At 40.8% G+C, this 19,423-nt stretch overlaps 1 protein-coding gene across 4 annotated transcripts in view; it reads left to right on the top strand.

Annotated features, from left to right (window-relative positions):
• The window catches only part of LOC136864111 (YTH domain-containing protein 1), a 541,394-nt gene that overhangs the window by 206,086 nt on the left and 315,885 nt on the right, over nt 1-19,423 (top strand). For all 4 annotated transcript variants that reach the window (XR_010859272.2, XR_010859271.2, XM_067140687.2 and 1 more), the window contains one exon: nt 6,658-6,849. Coding sequence is in view for 2 of the 4 variants with exons in the window: in XM_067140687.2 (XP_066996788.2) it covers nt 6,658-6,849 (192 nt within the window). In the remaining 2 variants the exon portion in view is untranslated. The remainder of the gene's footprint in view (nt 1-6,657; nt 6,850-19,423) is intronic.

Here is a 19,423-nt window from a genome sequence, read left to right on the forward strand (position 1 = left end):
GTACCTAACTAGGGATATGGCCAATTCCTCTCCTCTTCCTTGCCTATCTCTTCCAATCTTCCCATTAAGGCAGTAGGGATGGAATCCCTTGCTGAGTCTGAGGTGGGGGGAAAACCAACCCTCAACGGTGAATGTACTAAGAAAGAAAGAAAGAAAGAAAGAAAGAACCAAACGGTTAAATGAAATCTAATAAATTGAGTTATGAAGGTGGAAATTGTGCTGTTTAATACTTTGTAACATCTTTTGGGTTTATGTGATTGTCTCCAGAAATGAACTATTCATGAGCTTTAATTGGGAGATAGTCCCTTCTTAGTTAGGTCCAGTTCTCAAGACTATGAAAACAATGGTGAAAGAAATATCTTTTATGGCAAAAGATCTACAGAGGTCGACGCCACGAACAAGTATTTTAAGGGAAAAAAAAATCCTTTGGTCAGTATTTTATTATTTGTATAATGGTTAAAATACAGTAAAACCTCATTAAGACGGTTCTGCAGGGGACAACAAAAATGAACGTGTTAAGCGAGAAAACATACTACTGAATACAGTGGAACCTTAGATTGCGAACATAATTCGTTCCGGCAACATGCTTGTAATCCAAAGCACTCGTATATCAAAGCAAGTTTCCCCATAAGAAACAATTGAAACGCGGATGATTCGTCCAGAACAAAAAATATTTATTCGCATACCATTTCTAAAACAAAATATACCGTAACGTAAAAAAAATTAAAGTGCACTTTACCTTACCATAGAATCATTGTGGGTGTGAGGGTGACGAGAGATGACATGCGAAGAGTTACTGTGTAGCACGAATTTCACGAACGGAATCACTGCTATCTGTTGGCTCACTGGAATTTTTCTTTTCGTGCAACTTGTAGGAGGAACCTGTCCAATGGCTGTTGCTTTTGCATTGTCATTGAACTGATTCATCACTCGCACTGCTACAGCCTTATTCGGGCGGTGTTTCTCTACAAAATTTTGCACCGTAACCCACATTTTGTACTTCACCTTAATCTCAGTTGAAGTGAGAGATTCCATTGACTTTTCCTCCTCCCTTTCCCCGGACGATATCTCCTCCATAAACTACTCCTGTTGTTCGCGATGCAGGTCCATCAGTTCGTTGGTGGTCAGTTCCTGGCTATGTTCTTCCACCAGCTCTTGAATGTCCACGTCTTTCACCTCCAGCCCCATAGTCTTCCCTAAGGACACAATTTCATCAACAATCGGCGGCTCTTTGTCACCAACAATCCCCTCAAAGTCACGTCCAAGAACACAGACAGGCCACAGCTTTCCCCAAGCGGAAGTGAGAGTTCTGTTGGTGACTCCATTCCTGGCTTTATCGATCTTCAGGCAGTTCACGATGGGGAAATTATTTCTCCCAAACTCATGGAGAGTAAGGTTTCTTCCTTCGGTCACTTCAAAGCATCGCTGAAATAGTGCTTTGGTGTATAGCTTCTTGAAGTTTGAAATGACTTGCTGATCCATAGGCTCGAATAGTTTTGAGAGGAAGGAACTTACCCTTAACGAACTTGAATTCCTCCAGTAAGTCTGCCTCAAGACCTGGAGGATGAGCAGGAGCATTGTCAATAACCAGCAAGACTTCGAGCGGCAGATTATTTTCTGAAAGGTATTTCTTCACTACGGGACCAAAGACCACATTCATCCATTTAACAAAGGCACAGGAGAGGGGAAAAAGTAGGCACACTTGATGCTCTTATTGTGGAACCTCACTAGCTTATCAAGTTACAATTTATTTAAAATGTTTGCTCGTCTTGCAAAACGCTCGTAGACCAAGTTACTCGCATTTCGAGGTTTCACTGTATATGAATAAAAACTATCCAACAGGGATATGGAAACATCAGATACGATTTTTTCCGACATGAAGGCATTTTACGTAGTGTATCCGCGGGTACAGTGAAGACTATATCTACCGTTTCTCAAGATGAGAGGAAAGGATTAAAAGGTGTGAAGAACACGAGTGAACAATTATGAAAACCTCTTCTGCTGGGGTTTATAAAGGAACAAGTGCATTGAACGATGTGAAAAACACCAAACAACAAATATGAAAACATATGTGCAGGGCCAGTAAAAACATCGAAGTATTATTGCAGATCACACACTTTCTAAAACAAATGTCAATAGAAACTGTTTATTTCGGAGCAGTATGTTATAAAACATCATTTTCTGGTCACACTCTGAGACAATTAACTGGAGGCTATATTCGGCCATGTGCGACTGCACCAGAACGGAATATCTTTGGCCACCATTTTGAAAAATTTTGACCAAGTCAAATCAATATGCTTACAATATTGTGATTTTTTTTATTCCACCTTTTCAATACAATTGGTTTTATGTTAGAAAATCATAATGCTACAACACTATGTTATAGGGCCATGTTTCGCTTGATTTCAAGCATCCTCAGCCTATGTAATAATCATCTCAAGGTTAAGACCTGTCATGTTTTATTAATTATGTGCTTAATTATAATTCTAAAATTAAGTAATAAAATACATAAACATAGGAATTTGTGAACACATTAATAGTTTAACAATATGAATGACTACACTAAAATTGGAATATCCGTTAATTCTAAAGACATTGACGTCCAATACACAGTATCTTCAAAATGTTGAAAATTCGGCTAAAATTGTTTTTCCAAAGTTCTAGTTTATTAAAAACAATTGTAATTTGACTTCCATATTAAAATTTGAGTCGTAATTTTTGTTAAAACTTATTGGTGTCTGAAGATTAAAATCTTCTTCAGGTATTAATTTTGAGGCTTGCTACTGTAATTTATTAGTTTTGAACAGTAAAATGCTGAGTTAGTTTCATCGAACTAGTCTTGTTTTATAATACCAATATAAATGGTCCGTTATTGGACATTATAAATTTTCCAGCTAGCTCATTCTTGGTTGCCAGTGTTTCGCCCTCGTGTGCTAGGGTGGGCTCATCAGTTGGTACCTAGCACACCTACCAATACGCTGGCTAGTGCATACCGTGGAGGCCACTGCGTAGGCTAACTGGAGCCACCGGCAGTGCCAATGCACTAAGAGACTTTGTCTCATCACTAAAAATTGATGCCTGCTTGGCCATCAGATGATATAGATGTTGATTCCCATAGGGAATCTGAAATATTTGTCCTGAATGAGCAAATTTATAATACCAATATAAATGGTCCGTTATTGGAATTATAAATTTTCCAGCTAGTTCATTCTTGGTTGCCAGCGTTTCGCCCTCGTGTGCTAGGGTGGGCTCATCAGTTGGTACCTAGCACACCTACCAATACGCTGGCTAGTGCATACCGTGGAGGCCACTGCGTAGGCTAACTGGAGCCACCGGCAGTGCCAATGCACTAAGAGACTTTGTCTCATCACTAAAAATTGATGCCTGCTTGGCCATCAGATGATATAGATGTTGATTCCCATAGGGAATCTGAAATATTTGTCCTGAATGAGCAAATTTATAATACCAATATAAATGGTCCGTTATTGGACATTATAAATTTTCCAGCTAGCTCATTCTTGGTTGCCAGCGTTTCGCCCTCGTGTGCTAGGGTGGGCTCATCAGTTGGTACCTAGCACACCTACCAATACGCTGGCTAGTGCATACCGTGGAGGCCACTGCGTAGGCTAACTGGAGCCACCGGCAGTGCCAATGCACTAAGAGACTTTGTCTCATCACTAAAAATTGATGCTTGCTTGGCCATCAGATGATATAGATGTTGATTCCCATAGGGAATCTGAAATATTTGTCCTGAATGAGCAAATTTATAATACCAATATAATGGTCCGTTATTGGACATTATAAATTTTCCAGCTAGCTCATTCTTGGTTGCCAGCGTTTCGCCCTCGTGTGCTAGGGTGGGCTCATCAGTTGGTACCTAGCACACCTACCAATACGCTGGCTAGTGCATACCGTGGAGGCCACTGCGTAGGCTAACTGGAGCCACCGGCAGTGCCAATGCACTAAGAGACTTCGTCTCATCACTAAAAATTGATGCCTGCTTGGCCATCAGATTATATAGATGTTGATTCCCATAGGGAATCTGAAATATTTGTCCTGAATGAGCAAATTTATAATACCAATATAAATGGTCCGTTATTGGACATTATGAATTTTCCAGCTAACTCATTCTTGGTTGCCAGCGTTTCGCTCTCGTGTGCTAGGGTGGGCTCATCAGTTGGTACCTAGCACACCTACCAATACGCTGGCTAGTGCATACCGTGGAGGCCACTGCGTAGGCTAACTGGAGCCACCGGCAGTGCCAATGCACTACGAGACTTTGTCTCATCACTAAAAATTGATGCTGGCTTGGCCATCAGATGATATAGATGTTGATTCCCATAGGGAATCTGAAATATTTGTCCTGAATGAGCAAATTTATAATACCAATATAAATGGTCCGTTATTGGACATTATAAATTTTCCAGCTAGCTCATTCTTGGTTGCCAGCGTTTCGCCCTCGTGTGCTAGGGTGGGCTCATCAGTTGGTACCTAGCACACCTACCAATACGCTGGCTAGTGCATACCGTGGAGGCCACTGCGTAGGCTAACTGGAGCCACCGGCAGTGAGACAAAGTCTCTTAGTGCATTGGCACTGCCGGTGGCTCCAGTTAGCCTACGCAGTGGCCTCCACGGTATGCACTAGCCAGCGTATTGGTAGGTGTGCTAGGTACCAACTGATGAGCCCACCCTAGCACACGAGGGCGAAACGCTGGCAACCAAGAATGAGCTAGCTGGAAAATTTATAATGTCCAATAACGGACCATTTATATTGGTATTATAAATTTGCTCATTCAGGACAAATATTTCAGATTCCCTATGGGAATCAACATCTATATCATAGTCTTGTTTTGACGATCAGATTTTCCTTTGGTAGTAGTTTTTATTTACGAGGTTTCAGTCAAAAGGGACGTCAATCCAAAATCTTGAGGTGTTTGTTTCTTTCGCAATATTTGAATGATGGTGCATCCCTTTGACTGTTACTACAAAACCTCGTGGTATTTGTTACATTACGGTGACTGTTATGTGTTATCTGTTCTACTAGAACCAAATTTTCAGGACTAGGGAGAAAGTGATCCTACTAAGCTGTAACAGCAAAAGTTCGTGACGCAATAAGTGAGGTATTTTTATGTAGATTTAATATGATGAAAATCGGGACTTCGAATTTACGACGTGCTAAGCGGGAAAATGTATTAATGAGGAATGCACTAACGAGGTTTCACTGTAATAAGTTATCTTACTTCTTAATCCTTGGCATATATTTTGCAGTTTTCAGCCTTCACTAACCTAGAGCAAGTTGTCTTTGATTGATACATGTGGAGTGAGACTCTTTATGTGGAGCAGATGCTTTACCTTGAGGTAGAAGTCAGTTCTGTGAAATGGGAACAAAATCAGATCAGGGCAGATTTCATTAATGCATTTATGAATTCCTTATGTCGGAAAACAATATGGAATGTCTGATAACTAGAGCCCGGATTATATGTAATTACATATTCTGTTCCCATATATGCAGCTACTAGAAAAGCTAAAATGTCGGTGAATCACACTAAAAGGACCATTATTCCTGGGCTTTGGAGTTACATATTTTTACATATTTCGAGGCATAATAAATATTTTTTTAAATATTACATATTTTAAATATTTTGAACAATATAGCGCATTTGAAAGAAAACAATTCTTTTTTCAATAATTTCACATTGATTTAAGTTTTTTAGTTATAGACTTAAAAATAGTTCAAAAAGCCTGTACGGCTCTAACATCTAAAAATAATTGAATAATTTAAAGTAAGGTATTCTGTCAAATAAGCGCATCCCTTTAGTTATGTTGATGATGCAAGTCTTGGGTGTGTCTAGCTGTCTATCAATCTTCCCTTGTACAAACTTCGTCACATTCTTTTCTCAGATTTAGTGAGTCTTCCTTTGTGATCCCTTCGCCAGTCCTCAGTTTAAATGCTCAGTTTAAATGTCATATGTCAAGAGCTTTCTTTCTTTCTTTCTTACTTTGTTTCTTTCTTTTTCTTTCTTCTCTGGTTATTGCCCAGCTTCACTTCCATAAAGGGCTACACTCCATACAAAAGTCTTCAGAAACATTTTTGTAAGAAGCATATTTGTGTTTGAGATCAAATTTATTCTCTCTTAATAATGACCTTCCTTGCTTGAGCAAGTCTACAATAAAATATTTCTTTGTCGGGCAATTTGAAATACACGCCAGTGACTTCATGTGAAGTCAAAAGGCCTTTTTCTATATATAAGAACATCTTAACAGACAGAAGACATTCGATGACCACAGAAAATTTGGAAAACTATTTAGTTATTAATTGTGCTCGCAGATAAAAATTAGAGTTTGCATAACATCTGCACTTTTAACTTCTCTTGGTTTTGTTCCCTTCTCTGTATACAAGAATACATCAAATGAAGCTTAAATATTAACTTACATATTTTGTATTTATTACATATTTTGTCAATTTTAGCTACATATTTATGTACATATTTCTCATTTTTATATTACATATAATCCGAGCTCTACTGATAACATATGCAGAATAATTTTGACATTGTAATTGTTCATTTTGTTAGTGATTAAATTGATACAACTTAACACTGTCTGTGCTTAACTGTTAAGTGCATTGTTCTACATTAGGTTTTTCATATGTTACAGAAGGGAAAGCAGCTATCAATTCAGAAGACCTGCATCTTCAAATCAATGAGGAAAATGCAATGAGTGATGATTTGAAAGAAGTTGATGAACCACAGGAGTATGACACACGAAGTGAAGCTACTTCTTCTTCGTCAGAAAGTGAAACTAGTATAAATAGTATGAGTGGCTCCTCTTCAGAATCAGAAGAACCAGGTTAGTCTTGTTTTCTTTTCTTCCCCTGAGAGGTTCCTGGGAGCTAATTAATATTTTGGGAGAGCCTCTGATCTCTTTGTTGGAAGCCCCAGGCTTCAGTGTGGGATAGCAGATGTCAAAACTTCCGTCTGATTCCGATATTGGCCAAGCTCTCTCTGGGGAATGGTTGAACCTCTCACTCCACCCATGCTTGAGTCATACAAAGGTTGGTGCCCTCCATCCTATTGTCTGTTATTCCACCTAGAGATATGTCACTGATAGTAATGATTAGAGATGGGATTAGAAACTATCCATGTAAGCGCGAAGTATTTTTGGTTTTAAAACGTGAAGAAAATATGCAAATACAGTTTGATAAGAAAATTTGCTTGCAACAATGTCTTTCCTTTCAAGAATGACAGTTTGACCATTTGACATCTAAAAGCTGATATCATTGCTATTGTATTGTTTAGTGGTCAACATTTTTATTAAGTTACTGTATATTGACATTTGTTAGAGGTGTAGTCGACGATTCGACCAGAGTATTGCTCAAGGTAATTACTGAATGGTCTGTTGTCCCCCTTAAGGAATCGTTTGTTGATCGTCTTACTCTGCGGATATAATCTTCATTATGATTGAAGCTATCCCTTGTACAAACTGTGTGTATCATTCAGGCTAGCATCCTGACCCAAATAATAAAAGCAGTAAAACAATATAAATCAGGCCTAGTACATTTACATTTGAATGTATATGTTGTCTCTTGCTTCAAGACTGTGTACACACGTTTTAAAATAAGCAATGTTGAGTTAGCACTGGTACTCATTTATCTTGCTCGTATTTTCTCCTGGTTTTTTAGCCTGAAGGAAGAGAGAGAGAGAGAAAAAAAGGATGTTGACTTGTGATAGCTTAGTGATATTGTTCCTATCTTCTTATCAGGACAGCTGCAGTTCAAATCCTAGTCAGTCCACGAACCTACTACGCTGGAGTAGCAGGGGGACAGGTGATACTCCCAGGTGGCGGATAGGGGGTTCCTGAGTGGCTTGCCGGCGGACTTGAGGGAAATAAAATACCTCTCGCAGACCAAACACACTACCCCCTGCAGGTGGGGGACGCACATGCAGAATACACCCGCGGTATCCCCTGCCTGTCGTATGAGTTGACTAAAAGGGGCGACCTAGGCGCGGATATGAAATGCGGTTTGGTATAATACGTTTGACCTGTGGATGGGAGGGGTTGAATACATTCACAGGTAATCCCTGCCTGTCGTAGAAGGCGACTTAAAGGGTCATGTGGCCATGGTCCCCTCTTTATTTTTATTATTTTTCCGAGGGTCAGATGTAAACCATTTTAAAATTTTGATGTGCGTGCTGCCTGGAGATGGGCCTCTTACGTGTGCGTTTGTGCCCAAAAGCCCGCAGTTGCCCACCCAGGAATATTGCGGGCGGGAGCGCCATGTACCTTGGCAGTAGTTACCGCCTGACAACACGGATCCCCGCATGGCCGAATGCCAGAAGGACATATTATTATTATTTTTTTTCTCTATATTTAGTGCTCTGTACACGCTATGGGATACATGCTATTGCGGGTGACCGGAGGAAGGGATTCCTAGTGCTCATTGCCTCAGTCATCCCGTATTAGGCATCGTCCAACATTGGACCCCGGGCCGTACCTGCTATGATCAGGTGGGTATTGCCTTGGCTGCTTGGTTCGGCTACAGAGACCCCTGATCGGAGTGGGTGGCATTCGGGGAGGAGGTTTTCGGGCATGGCTTCCAAACAAAGTCGCCCCTCTCAAGGTGGTCCCCCACCGAAGTTTTTAACTTTTGCTTCCCTAGGTTTCGGGTCGCTACCAGAAACGATGGGCATGATTGTAAGTTGGTAAAGTCGATCTTTTTTAGTAGACACATTGAAGGCATCTACGGCGAACTTGAGGACCTCGAGAAAATGTGCAACGGTAGTTTGTTTATGAAGACTCGTACAGCACTGCAAGCTGATCAGTTGCTTAAGTGCGACCACTTTGGCGAAATCTCCGTCAAAGTGGAGGAGCATAAGTCCTTGAATCTCGTTCGCGGAGTCTTCTTTCACCGCGACCTTATTTTGAACACTGACGACGAGTTGATGGAAGACATGAAGAACCGTAGCGTGACACATGTCCGGCGCATTACGCGCAAGGTCAACGGTGAAGACGTTGCCACTGGTGCCTTCATTGTCTCTTTCGAGTTGTCAGTATTACCAGAGAAAATCAAGGTAACAACTTATCGTTGCGATGTGAGGCTGTACATCCCACCTCCTATGCGATGCTATCAATGCCAGCGATTTGGACATATGGTATCTCGCTGTTCGAATCAGTCTGTATGTGGTACATGTGGACGAGTAGCTCACGGCGTGGAGGAATGCACAACTCCGTACAAATGCACTAACTGCTCCGGTTTTCATTCTCCTCGGGATTGGGACTGTCCGACATATCTGAGTGAGAAGAAGATCCAGGAGATCAAGACCCTGGATGGTCTTTCCTACCCCGAAGCGCGCCGTAAGTTTAATTCTACGAATACACCTGCCCGTACACTCGACTATAGCATGATAGCTCTGAGTCTTCCGGGGTTCGTCATTTACAACATCATCACCTGTGCTGATCGCTGCGCCGAAGGCGACTGTTGCTGCTCCCAGCAACGTCGCAAAGAGTAAAAGCTCGAAGGGGGGGACCACCCTACCTTCGACCAACCAGAAGTCTGTGCCGGCTGGCAGTTTCCAGAAAAGAAGAAGGCGGCGAAGAAGAGCGTCCTTGCTGAGTGCTCTCGCACTTCCCCTGCGAAGGAGAAGTCATGCCCCCCATCTGGGGGCTATGAGTCTGCACCAGGAGGTACTCCTGCTCCCAAACCTGCGCGCTCTCCTCGTACGGGACCTGCTCGCCCCCGAAAAGCGTCTAAGTTCTGGGCGGCATCCCCGCCGTCTGTTGATGACGGGATGGATGTCGCGCTAGAGGTTGATAGTGTTTGGGCTTGCGAGTATTTTGTCGCTCATAACCTAACACTCCTTTTATAGTCCACACTATGGCACTGTGACAGTGGAATTGTAACGGATATGACAGGCATCTTGCTGAGTTACATCAGCTCATTAGTGAGTACGCAGCAAGTATAGTCTGTATTCAGCAGACCAACTTCAGACCTGGTCATCATACGGTCTTGAGAAATTTCAGACTATACTTGACAGAACGATATTATGCCCACCGGGCGTCTGGTGGTGTGGGCATTTTTGTCCGTTCTGATACTCATAGTGAAGAGGTTCCTCTAAGGACCCCACTGGAAGCAATTGCGGTGCAGGTACCTCTGCCTGTCATAGCAACAGTGTGTAATGTTTATTTTCCACCAGGCCAGCCTCTTAACATAAATGATGTCACTGATGTGTAGATCAGCTTCTACCTTCCTTCCTCTGGGGCTCTGAGATGCCTTGCCCCCGGGGAAGAGAGCTGGAAACATTAGTAACAGAGCTGGATTTATGTATTTTGAACACAGGGGAACCAACTCACTTTAGTGTATGTTACGGCACATATTCTCGCATAGACTTACGTCTGGTCCAGGAGACGTGTCCTTGGAAAGGGCCAAGGCGCTGCGGAGTTCCCGCTCCGTAAAAGGCACGTTGTAGTCCTCAGAAACTTGAGTGGCAAAACTAAAAGTTATTACGTTCTGCCTCCCGCTTCAGAGCGAGGAAATCACGATGGTAATTCCCGGAGCCAGATACATCCGCGAAAAGACTAGCTAGATAGTTAGCAGTTGAGTGTGTGTCAGTGATAATATTGCCTACAATGGAGATTCCCGGTACAGAAGATGATCCTACAGCTATAACACTCGTAGTAAGAAGCCGACAGTTGACAAAAATGTTCAGTTAATAACGTAACAAATTACCCTCACCATCGTCTAATGGTAAGTGTACACAATTTCCACTTAAACATTTCATTACGATTTTTTCACTCAATTAACACCACGTTTCTGGTTTCATTTTACAGATTCAACTGTCACACTTCCGTTTCGACTAGAATGTCAATCAGCCCACATTCTTAACAACATTGTAGCATCGCATCAATTGAGATGGTCCATAAAGGTCCAATGTAAACATCGTTTCTTCAACCTTCAACTACAACTTCGTATTTTTTGATCAAAGTGAACCACATCACCATATGCCATTGGTTTTTGACTCTTATCTCTTGTAAACAAATAATTGCTGTTCACTTGACCATCTTTCATCATTATTTTATTCTACATTATTTTTTATTAAATACGATTTTTATCGTCATTTTCGTTGTAACTACTGGTCGGCCAACTTAATTTTTAGCAATCCTATCACTTGTTCATAACAGACTCTTGCTTTGTTCTATTTTAATTATAATAGAAGCCTTCTAATGTCAATATTACTACTACTTTCACCAATTGTATATTTCCTCACTCATTGTAATATCTTTAAAACCAACTTCATTACAAGTCTTTTACCATATGTTAATTTTAGCTCAAGTCTCTCCAAGGTTTTTAAAAAATTTGTTTTATTTCATGTATATGTAAATCAGGTGCCTGATTCTATTTTAAGGTTAAGATAATGGCTGATGATGCCTAAATACAAGGCGAAACATGTACCATTTTAGTTAACATGCCAAAGTAAATCAACTAAGACAAGACTTATTTTATTGGTTAGGTGGTGAAATTAATAAACCAAAATAAAACAGAATAATATACTAATAACAAAAGCTGACAAAGGCAACACTATGGTCATTATGGATAAGAATGAATACATAACAAAGACTAAAGAATGTTTCCAAGACAACACTTTTTCAATTAAATGCCGAGATCCAACCAATAACATACAGAGGAACTTAAAGATCTACTCAAGAATACACACTTTCTTCTCACCAAAACGGAATCTGCCAAACTTATAACAATGAACCCCCAATTACCATCCGCAAAAGACTACCCTAAAATTCACAAAGATAATGTACCCATGAGACCGATTATAAACTATAGAGCCAGTCCAACCTATAAACTATCACAATTCAATCAAAATTTTTTGAAAATTCATTATTCATTTTTAGCAAACAAAACAAAATAGGTATTTGCAACAGAACCAAAGAACTAAAGATCGAACAACACCATACCCTTGCTTCATTTGACATAACAAACATGTACCCTAACATTCCTGTTAAACAAACAATCAAAATAATATAATCTAATTTTTAAAAAACACAGCAACTTGAGCACTTTAGAAATAGATGAATTCATGAATCTACTTGAATTTGCCATAAACAATAACTACTTCAGATTTCATGATACCATACATCAGCAGCAAGCCCTACCTATGGGTTTTCCCGCCTCCGGAATATTAGCAGAAATATATATATATAGACTACCTAGAACACACGTCAATCAATAAAATACGTAGGTGGTTTGAAAAGTTCTCGGAATGTACTAGAATTAAGTATCTTACCTCGGTGGAACTGCTTTTATTTTTCAACATAGTCTCCCTGTAGACTAATGCATTTGGTACAGCGATGTTCCAATGCCTTGATCCCATCTCGAAAATGAGATTCCTCCAGGCCTGCAAAGTACCTTTCCAATTCGGCTGTCAGTTCTTCCCTTGTAGAAAATCTCCGTCCACCGAGGAAAATTTTCAGCTTGGGGAATAGATGAAAGTCTGATGGTGCCAAATCGGGTGAATAAGGTGGATGTGGCAACAATTCGTACCCCATTTCATGAAGTTTAGCCATGGCAATAACACTTGTGTGCGGCAGAGCGTTGTCCTGATGAAAGATGACCTTTTTCCTTGCCAAACCAGGCCTTGTTTCGCATATCTTTTCCTCTAGTTGGTCTAGGAGGTTTGCATAGTATTGCCCCGTAATTGTTTGGCTAGTAGGAAGGTAATCTATCAGCGGAATGCCTTTTGCATCCCAGAAAACTGAGGCCATGACCTTTCCGGCCGAACGCACTGCCTTTGCTTTCTTTGGTGGTGGTGAATCACCATGTTTCCACTGCTTTGACTGCTGTTTTGTCTCTGGGGTATGGTAGTGCACCCAAATTTCATCTGTAGTGCCAAACCGGCGCAAGAAATCTTGTTGGTTGCACTGAAAACAGGCCAGACTTTGTTCGGACATTTCCAATCTGGTGCGTTTATTGTCCAATGTCAAGAGCCTCGGCACCCATCTTGCGGATAATTTTTTCATACCCAATTCTTAGGTTAAAATATAATATACCCGCTCAGAAGACATCCCTACAGCTTCAGCAATCTCCTGCATTTTCAGCTGATGATCCTCCATGACCATTTTATGCACTTTTGCGATAAATTCTGGGGTTGTAACACTTTTTGGCCATCCACTACGCGGATCATCATCATCATCCAAGCTCTCCCGACCAATTTTAAACTCGCTGGTCCACTTGGCAACAGTTGAAAATGAAGGAGCAGAGTCCCCCAGTGTGTTCTGAAAGTCGGCATGAATTTCCTTTGCTTTCATACCTTTCTTTACAAAGTATTTAATCACTGCTCAAATCTCAGTTTTTTCCATTGTCACAAATCACTACGCGGGAACAACAACAAAGAGTCATCACTACCACACTCCTGCAGCTAGAGCATTGACACGCCACGTGTTCACTCACAAAGGATGTGTGGTTATTGCGCGGGAACCTCGTTGCTCTAGCACCGACATCTAGCGGTGATTCCGAGAACTTTTCAGACCGTCCTCGTAGATAATATATATTTTTGGTGCAGATTTGTTGACGACATCTTTGTAATTATAGATAATAGATCCACTGATGCAGATACTATACTGCACAAACTTAACACTTTAGACCCCCAAATTAAATTTACTAAAGAAACCGAAAATAACCGTACCTTAAATTACTTAGACTTGACAATAACCAGACACAACAACCACTTATCTTACAAGATCTACAGGAAACCCACACACACCTTAAATACCATAAAAAGTGACTCTATTCATCCTAACACACACAAAACAGCAGCCTATTATAGCATGATATATAGAGTTATTAATATCCCAATGACAATAGATCAAAATAATGAATTTAAATTAATCCACGACATAGCCAAACATAATGGATATAGCAAAGAAATGGTCAACAAAATCATTCACAAAATAAAATCCCAACCTAAAACCAAATTAACTAAAACAGCCAAACCCAAAAAAGATTATGCCCTATATTCACCTTCAACAACACCCATATATATATATATATATATATATATATATATATATATATACCATAACTAATATTTTCAAGAAGCACAACCTGAAAATAGCATTCAAAACCACACACACCAGCACCAACACTATACACAACACGAAAACAGTCAACAATAACAATAAATATAACCAATCAGGTGCTTACCGTATCAAATGTAACAACTGTGACACAAGTTATATTGGACGTACAGGCAGAAACTTCACCACCCGTTACAATGAACATATAAATGCAGTAAAACACAACTGTTTTTCATCAATAGGCAAACATATAGAAGAATCTAAGCATAGTTTCACAGACATCAATAAAGATATGACAATATTAAACATAAACTCTAAGCGCCCCCTGCTCAACATAACCGAAGATTTCTATATTTCTCTGGACCAATACGCTAATTCCAATCTTAACATTAACGACATTACAGAGAAAACCATCATCATCTCTGATAAAGCCATTCCTGCATTAAAAAATGACTATCTCAAAATAGAACACCCTAATAAATCGACGAATCACAAGCCTAACCCCACCCCTACCTCTACAATAGCCACTCCTCCACCTATATCCCTCTCCACAGCTAACATAAGCCCCAGACACACTCGTAGTAAAACACAGAAAGTCTCCAAACACATCAGTACACGACCTCCACAACAACAGTACTAAGTACAGTAAAACAGGGTAACTTCGGCCACTTTCTCGTATATTTCTTAAATTAAAATGTGAAATATTCCCTCTAATTTTCTGAAAAATATAGTATAAGTTCTGCCATGTTTGTTCTCCATTTCTAAATATGAACATAATTCTAATTGTTATTCAGTAATGAATTATGATTATCGAAAGAGTGCCCGGAGTTACCCCATGTTTTGGGGTAACTTCGGCCGCCATAAAAATATCTCTTTAAACGAAGTTTTCTTCGATGTAGTGTTACTTCGGCCACTGTGAATGTTTTTTAAAAGCCTGCAAAAAGCCCAGTATCAACAATCGCAAACAAATTAAAATGATTTGTGGTGAAACAGAAGTATAGTGATCAAATTCACATTTTTCACAAAGAAGAAACTATTTTATTTAGCCTAAGCGTACAAGCATTGTAAGATATTACAAATTACGTGTTGCATTGCGTAATTATTCGTAATGGTACAAAAGATAATAAATAAAAAGACCGGGCGAGTTGGCCGTGCGCGTAGAGGCGCGCGGCTGTGAGCTTGCATCCGGGAGATAGTAGGTTCGAATCCCACTATCGGCAGCCCTGAAGATGGTTTTCCGTGGTTTCCCATTTTCACACCAGGCAAATGCTGGGGCTGTACCTTAATTAAGGCCACGGCCGCTTCCTTCCAACTCCTAGGCCTTTCCTATCCCATCGTCGCCATAAGACCTATCTGTGTCGGTGCGACGTAAAGCCCCTAGCAAGAAGAAAGAATAAATAAAAAGTGCGAAAATCATAAAGACCAATAGTATGGAGGGAAAAGGAGATCGAAAAAGAAGCAATCTTGTAGACTGTTCTCATAATACACTGTCTTCTAAATTAGAAAATATCTGGGCCGTCAATCAAGTTCTTAATTGCGCCTCGTCCATGTCAACTGATTTCCGTCTATTTATCATTGAAAATAGGAACCGTCTTTCTCCTCCCTTTCGGGATAAACTTCCCCATTTATTGTTATTGTGGCTTTATTAATCTCTTCTAAAGCATTCTTGAAGTAAACAGGCTCGTAATTACTATACCCGCGGCCGCGTAATGTTTTCCTGTACGTTCTTGGCATGGCCGAAGTTACCCCGGAAGTGGACAACTTTCATCACAAAACTATTCCCTGAAGAACCTATTTGAATAAAATGCATCAAATTAGGTTGATCAGTTACCAGACGTACTTGCATTTTGACCCCATAAACCACTGGAACGGACAATCGAATGCTGGGGCTAGAGAACAGTTTGTTTTCTGCTGTTACCAGGCAAGACAATAGTTGGGGGTGCGAAAAAAATGGATTGACTAAAAAATGAGACCGTCAATGTTCTTTGGACTGCCGAGTTTTGATGGAGCATTCTATTGTACGTGCATTTCAGTTGTTGCAAATGGTTTATCTTTTTCAGTTTAGGAGGCAGGAGACAATAAGTATTGATATTCGTCAGTGGCCGAAGTTACCCTGTATGGCCGAAGTTACCCCACTTTACGGTACTCTTTCATTTCCATACATATACCGGGCATTCCTTCATACGCACACTATACTTATATTGGCTTATCTCTACAGATAACAACCACAACACGAACATAGACGAGAGAGGTGTCTCCACCAACAGCTCCTAATTAAAATTTAAACTCAAGTCTTACAGTTTATCATAAAAAACTTACTGAAGTACTCAAAAAAATTTTTCATGACAAGGTTTCTTACCACATATCAATATGACACATATCAGCCATAGAACAATCTTGAAGATTGCCTCATATAACTAAAATCAGCATGATACAGAAGCACAGGAACCACAAGGAAGATTGAAGAATGAAATCCACGCAACACAAACTCAAATTTTAATAAGGGTTTTAACATATGTATACCATATTTTAGTGTGTTTAACTTTTAAGTGTTTTATACTGTGGCCTATGTATTTTAATATGTTTAATGTACTCATGTCTAATGTACACTCAATAGGTTTTAGTTTAATGTAACCTTTACCACCACATTTGATCATAGTTATTTTAACTTCACACTACTGCAATATATTTTATTTCCATACCCATTAGACATCCGGATGATCTAACAGAACAACATCTTTGTGATTTTGTCTAATGGCTGTAATGTTATAATTATATTTTAGCCAAAACCAGTACTAATGCAAATCCATTTACAATAAATAAGTATTGATCAGTGGAACACATTTCTTATCTATATGTTGAATCCAATCAATACGGAAAATAAAATTTATAAATAATTATACCAATGTGGTTTTCGAGCCACTCGCTCGACCATTGACGCCTTGGTACGCCTGGAGAGCTCTATCCAGGATGCGTTTCTCCACAAACAGCATTTGGTAGCTGTTTTCTTTGACTTGGAGAAGGCCTACGACACCACATGGCGATATGGTATCCTTTCAGTCCTGCATCAATGGAGTTTCCGAGCTAACTTGCTGGTATTCATTGCGAATTTTTTGTCTCTCCCTCTATTCTGTGTCCGAGTAGAGAGGACATATTCTCAATACCACGTTCAAGAAAGAGTCCCACAGGGATCGGTCCTTAGTGTCATGCTGTTTGCGATTGCCATAAACGGTATTGTTGCTTCTGCTGGTATAGCAGTCATACCGTCGCTGTATGTGGACGACTTTGCGATGTACTATAGCTCGCGTAATATGGCAGTTGCAGAGCGACAATTACAGCAAGCTATTAGGGGAGTGGATCAGTGGACCTTCGAACATGGCTTTCGTTTTTCCTCCACAAAGATCTGTGTTGTCCACTTTTGTCGCCAACATTCTCTTCAGCCTCCTCCTGAACTTTATTTAGGAAATGTAGCTATTCCTGTAGTTGACACCGATTTCTTGGGCTCCTTTTCGATAACAAATTATCGTGGGAGCCACATGTGCGGCAGTTAAAAGTGCAATGCACTAAGAAGCTGAATATCATGAAGTTTCTTAGCAGCACTTCTTGGGGGACTGACCGCACGGTGCTCCTACAATTCTATAGGGCACATATTTTATCTCGGCTAGACTACGGCAGTGCAGCATATGGCTCAGCAAGACCAAGCGTCCTTGCGATGCTGAACAGCATCCACCATGGCGGGGTTAGGTTGCCGACGGGAGCTTTTCGTACAAGCCCCATTGCCAGCCTGCTCGCTGAGACTGGTGTGCCGCCGTTACACCTGAGGCGCCAGCAACTCCTACTTACGTATGCTGAAAATTTGCGACAGATGCCACTTCATCCAAGCTATTCTTGTGTGTTCAACAATGGCAACCATTTGCTGTACGCTGCTTGTCCTCGAGCGACGCGGCCGGTTGGGATACACTTGGATAGCAGTTACGAATTGTTTGACGTACCTTCGGTTCCTTGCCTTGTCAGACAACCAAGTGGGGTACCTCTGTGGGTAGTATCACGACATGAAATAATCCTGGATTTGCACACTGGCCCGAAAGGAAACACGGACCCTTCGATTTATCGGAGGCTCTTCCTATCCTTTGTTGGCCGCTATCCAGTTTCAGTCGTTGTCTACACGGATGGTTCAAGCACAGAAACGAAGGCTGTGCATTCGTTGTTGACAATGAGAGGTTTCTTTTTGCTCTCCCGGAAACCTGTAGTATGTACACAGCAGAGCTCTATGCTATCTGTGAAGCTCTGCAGTACGCACTATCCTATGGACGTCGACACTTTCTTCTGTGTACTGACTCTCCTTGAGCTCGCTACAGTTTATTGATACTTGTTTCCCTCAACACCCTCTGGTGCAGCGGGTCCAGGACCTGCTTGCCAGGTGTTCGGATGCCAGCACCAGAATCACTTTTATGTGGCTCCCAAGCCACATGGGTGTAGAGGGAAATGTATTAGCAGATAAGGCTGCCAAGGAGGCAGTTACACTGCCCCCGTTGCCTTTCAAGGTTCCAGCAAGTGATATTTGCTCTCAGCTGAGACATCTGGTTATGTCCCATTGGGAGATGGAGTGGCAGGCCACTCCTCTTGCAAATAAGCTGAGAGCGATAAAAGGTGCAACGAAGGTATGGAGGACTTCCCTTCGGGCTTCGTGGAGGGAAACTGTGGTATTATGTCGTCTTCGGATCGGCCACGGTATCCTGACTCACTCCCATCTATTGAAAGGAGAACCCCCTCCGGTGTGTACCTGCGGCAATCATCTTACCGTGGTACACATCCTTATGGAGCGTGTGGACCTGGTCGATCTTCTCCGTAGTCTTAACCTCCCGAGTACAATCTCCCTTATCCTGCGTGATGACCAGTGGTCAGCAGACCTCGTCATCCGCTTTATGAGGGATATTGGTCTGTTTTATTGTGTGTAATGATGTTTTTTGTACTAGTGTATTTGTGTCAATTGTGCTTTTATCCTGTTGATTTCATTTCAGTTTGTGTTGCGCATTTTAATATGTCATTTTAACGTCTAACATAAATTATATATATATATATATACACACATTTGTACTACCAGGCAATGCCTTATTCCTTTGTCTCCTATATTTTCTCTTATTTTATTAGAAAATAAGGCATTGCGAATTAGATCCACTGATTTTTTAAATCTCATACTCATTTTTCTTCATCACAATTTTTTTTAACTCTAGTCAGTGGATACGTTTTAAAATTTTAACTTCATATCTCATGTCGTCCATCTCGTTCCATTAGGGGCCGCTGACCTTCAATGTTAGGGCCCTTAAAACAACAAGCATTA

The sequence above is a fragment of the Anabrus simplex genome, chromosome 2 (assembly GCF_040414725.1).
Source record: "Anabrus simplex isolate iqAnaSimp1 chromosome 2, ASM4041472v1, whole genome shotgun sequence".
NCBI lineage: Eukaryota > Metazoa > Arthropoda > Insecta > Orthoptera > Tettigoniidae > Anabrus > Anabrus simplex.